This window comes from Capricornis sumatraensis, chromosome X (assembly GCF_032405125.1).
Source record: "Capricornis sumatraensis isolate serow.1 chromosome X, serow.2, whole genome shotgun sequence".
Classification (NCBI taxonomy): Eukaryota; Metazoa; Chordata; class Mammalia; order Artiodactyla; family Bovidae; genus Capricornis; species Capricornis sumatraensis.
The window spans coordinates 72,269,031-72,273,907 of NC_091092.1; the positions used below are offsets into that span (position 1 = coordinate 72,269,031).

Below are 4,877 nucleotides of genomic sequence, written 5' to 3' on the forward strand. Positions count from 1 at the left end.
GCTAATCCCCCCAAACGTATTAATATCATAACTGTGTGTCTAAAATAACTCCTTTCCTGTAAATATGATGGAGCTCTTCTTTGATTTTCACGTTCCTTCCAGGCCAGAATTATCTGTGTGTTATATACCTCACAGATTTTAGTTAAAGCATGTTTTAAAAGTTAGAGCTGTTTGCCAAAATATTTTTCAATGTATTCTAATATTTATGACCTCAGGTTTAATTGTTACTCATATTCTGGGTCTGTTTCTTGCATACTAGATCTAAACAGGTATTAGTAGGCAAGGGGTTTCAATAGGTGCCCAATGTTGCCAGTGTTAATATTCTGCACTTTTCTCAACAGGGGAAAAGTTGACTTTTCCAGCTGCCTTGGAAGAGGCTGTATTGGCCTTAGAATAGTATGACTGGAGCAAAGCTGGATCAAAAATGTTACTGAGGACTCTAGAGTCTACATGCCTGGCTGCCTCTAGATCTTACTCTGGCTTGTGAATGCAGACTGATAGTTGCCACTTAAAAGTAAAAAAATAACTTTTATCTTTTTGCTCTTGTCTAAATTTAGTTCACTGCTTCTTGTATAGGCTCAGAAAGTGCAGTAACCTCTCAGGTACCTCAGTGTCACTCTAGAAGCATAGTGGACCCTTTCTTTATTTGAAAGATATATACATCTTCAAAGGTGCTGTCTGGAAATAGTTTAAGAGAATCAGAACTGTGGTTATCACATATCTGCTTTCTCCTGGACCTTTAAAGACAATGTGGGTCACATTATATGAACTTTGACAAGCTACCTGTCCTGGATAGATTAAATATGGCAATTTATACAGTCATAGACAGTATGTGAGTTAGTTTCTTGTTCTTATTCTAAACATATCAGAGGCCTGAGTTCAGATTTTCATTCTATTAATAGATGTGACAGATGATTTTTCATACTGATACTTAAATGAAGGAAATAGCTATTTGAGTCTTAAAACTCATGAGTATAATCACATATAGGATATCAAAATGGTCTGTGTTTATAACACTGTTTCACAAAATAATATATTACCTATCCTACTTAAAGACAACTAAAACATGATATTGGGATATAAACTGTGATTACTAGTATAAATAGACAACTACATTGTTTCTAAATACAAAGAAATTCAGTATCCATTGTAACAAAACCAAGTGCTTAAAATGAGTTCAAGTTAATTGTTTCTCTGTGTCTTAGGTTCATAGATAAAACTACTGACTCCTGCTGAAAGCATGTGCATATAGTATGTCACTGAAATTTTAGAGCTTAAATCTTAAAGACTTGATGATAAATTGCTACAAGGACATCTCAACATTGATGATAGTGGAATATAATGCTCTAAATAGATTGTGTTATGAAGACGTGAAATCTTCATATAGATAAGATAGAGCATAACTGAAAAGCTTTGAGTGCTTGCTGTGATTACTTCCCAGTAGCTAGGAGTATTGCAAATATGTAATAATATACTTCAGTCCACATCCATTTTTTTTTAATTTAACATAATTCAGTTGACAAGATAGATGTGGTATGGTTGCTCACAAGTGATTTTGCATGGAGTTTTATGTTATCATGCAAATCTTGCCTTGAAAGCCGTCTTCTGAACTCATCAGTGGTAAAGTAGTATATGATTGGGTCAAGGCAGGAATTCAGACTAGCAAGACACAAGGCAACAGAATGAAATATTAGAATCACCCTTCTGGCTAGGCAGCTTTTAATTTCATTGGACTTGACCAGGAAATCTAAAGGAAAACTGAAGTGATAAGGTGCAAAGCAAATTAGGAAAACTCCTGCACAGGTTAGAATCATCTTCAAGGCTTTCTTTTTCTCTCCAAGGTCTTGTGCAACAGGATATTTATCTTGCAATGATAAAACTGTTTTCCAGGTGCAAAACAGGACGATCAGAAGAGGAGTGATAAACCCAATCAACTCGCCAATGGTCATCATGACAACAGACTGAGCTAGATTGACATTCCTGGTAGGAAGATCCACAAAGCATTTGGTTCTGTGCATAGGGGTGTCATCATTTCTTCTGAGGAGAGGAAATAGCAGACAGGCAAGGCAGATTATCAACCAGCCAGAAATGCTGATGTATAGGTCATACTTCTGTTTACAGTCATGGAAGCGAAAGGGGTACAGGAGAAACCAAAATCTTCGCACACTAATGCAGACCAAGAAGTAGATGCTTGCATACATGTTGACATACTTCAGATAGAAACAAAACATGCAGAGGCCAGACCCGAATGGCCAGTCATGATTCAAATAGTAAAAGATCCTCAGGGGCAAGGAGAGGACTTGTAGTAAGTCAGCAATGGCCAGGTTTATCATGAATATCACAGCCCGTTTGGTTTCTTTCATATAACCATAAAATACCCACAAGGCTAATATGTTCCCTATGAGACCTGGCACAAGAATGACAGTGTATGTCACAGCATAGATGAAGTATCGGAAATCTGTATTGTCTCTATTGATCTCATAACATGTGTCATTAGCAGTCATGCTTGTTTCTAGAGAAGCTGCCTTTGCTAAATGGTGGTTAAAAATCTAAATTTGCGATCTATTGCTGCTCTTTCTGAAAGATTGATCATCGATGGGCTGGAGAAACTGAATATAGAATAACCTCCTTTTTATTGCATTGGTCAGAGCTTCTAGACATGATTTGGGGGCTTTTCAAAGAACTATCTGCATGTTTGCTTTGAATTTGTCTACATTAACTACATGGAAGTCTAATGTGCAAGCACAGATGACAAGCTGTTATAATTTCCCCTTCTTGTTACTCAGTTAAAAGGCCTTCTGAGACATCATGATGACTAATCCTCTCTCATTTGGATCATGAATGTGCCATATAGAAGTTCTTCAAATTCCCATACGATGGTAGTCATCTCTTTACTGGTGTTTGGCAGGTTGTTTTTCTCTTTTTTGGCTCACATAGAAGAAAGGTTGACTCTAGTACTCAGTGTGTCTACAACTCTTCAGAGATGATTGACTTGGATGGGTCAGCTTCCTGGGATTTTCTCAGTTATGTGTTGAAAACAAAGTCAGAACTGCAAATTAAAAAAAAAAAAGTAAGCCAATTATTGTCTTGCAAAAATAATAAATTTAAAAAAATTAATTGAATTTTTAATTTAATTAAAATTAAATTTTAAAAATCTTGTTTTTGCAAAAACAAAAAAAAGCTTATGTGTAGAAAAATATATTACCATTAATGGAAAGTTCTGACATGAGTAAGGGTAATAGCTACAAGTTCCATAAGGCACTTTAGAATCACAAGAGAGTATAGCTAGAAGGAATCTGAGATGTAATCTAGTTCCTTACTACTCAAAATATGATATATGAATCAGCATTACTTAAAAGTTTATTAGAAATGCAGAAGAATCTCAAGTCCACCTGGGACCTGCTGCATAACATCAGGAATTTTAAGAACCACAAGTGATTCTTAGGCATGTTAACATTTGAGAGACTCTGATGTAGACCACAAACATCACTGATTGTCAGACTCACCTGGGGAAGTTTAAAAAGAAAAAATATATATAGCTTTCCTTAGACTTCCCGGTGTTTCCCCCAGAAATATTGAGTCAGTACTTAATGCCTGGAATTTGTATTTTTAAAAGGTCTCTATATGATTAAGATACAGACAACCCAGCATTTGTCCTTAAGCCATCATTTAGAGGCCACTGATTTGGTTCAAATATTTCCCAGTGTCTGAAAATAAGTGGGCAGCTAGCCTATCTTTAAATACTTCCATTAACATGGGTTATTAAGACACTTTTCAATTATGCAAAATAACACCAGTACAAAGATTCAAAATTTCCAGAAAGTTGACCCAGTTAGGTCCACAATCTTTGTTCTAAAACAAAATTTAGCTTAGGGGCATGAATAGTTACCTCAAGGCTGCTGAAATCCAGGAGAATGTAACTGAATTTAAAGATATGAGGGAAGAACAGAAATGAAATAGGAATTATAAAACATCCTGCTTTGGATTATCAGATCCATGTGGCTTGAAGTAGGCTTGATTCAGCCCCGGAAGGAATTATTATTGTTATTATTTGCCTCAATTGCCTGGTAAGTAGAACAGCACATTTTGTTCAAGATATGGTGCATACTTTAAACATCCTGATGAATGATATGAACTAGGCATGCAGATTGATGAGGTTAAATAATTCAGATGTCTCATAGAAGGAAATAGAGAGATGGTGTCATAAAACACAGAGAAGCATGACTGTAAGAATAAAAGTTGATGCTGAAAGAGTGGTTAAAATTAGATTGTTTAGCCCCCAAACTGAAATATATCTTTGAAATATTTTCACAGGTAGTGACTTTGATTATGTGGCAGGCAAAAATAGGTGGAAGACCACAAAATTACAAACCCTGGTTTTTCAACCTCCCTTTAACTATTTATGTATGAAAGTCATGTGTGCATGTATGCTTAATTGTGTCCAACTCTTCAACCCTATGGATTGTATCCCATTAGGCTCCTCTGTCCATGGGATTCTCCAGACAAGAATACTGGAGTGGGTTGCCATGACCTTCTCCAGGGGATCTTCACAACCCAGGAGTTGAACTTGCATCTCCTGTGTCAAATGCATTGAAAGTGGATTCTTTATTCACTGAGCCACTGGAGAAGCCCATATATAGAAATCATCACCTGCTAATGTCACTGATTAGAAATCAGAAGTTAAAAAATATATATCTAGTAACCTCTGATGAACATTCACCTCTCCTATCACAGTCAATGGCTTTTAAATCTACATGTCAATCCTGAGCAGTAGCTCTCTTCCCAAATATATAACACCTCTTCTTTTAGACATTTTGTCATCATCTCAGAATTCAACTTAAGAAAATGAAGCAATATTTATTTATACAAAATCCATT

At 35.9% G+C, this 4,877-nt stretch overlaps 1 protein-coding gene across 1 annotated transcript; it reads right to left on the reverse strand.

Annotated features, from left to right (window-relative positions):
• Positions 1-1,502: 1,502 nt before the first annotated feature.
• Positions 1,503-2,504, reverse strand: GPR174 (G protein-coupled receptor 174). Its single transcript, XM_068963377.1, has one exon. The coding sequence runs from the start codon at positions 2,502-2,504 to the stop codon at positions 1,503-1,505; it is 1,002 nt and encodes a 333-aa protein (XP_068819478.1).
• Between the last annotated feature and the right edge of the window lie 2,373 nt (positions 2,505-4,877).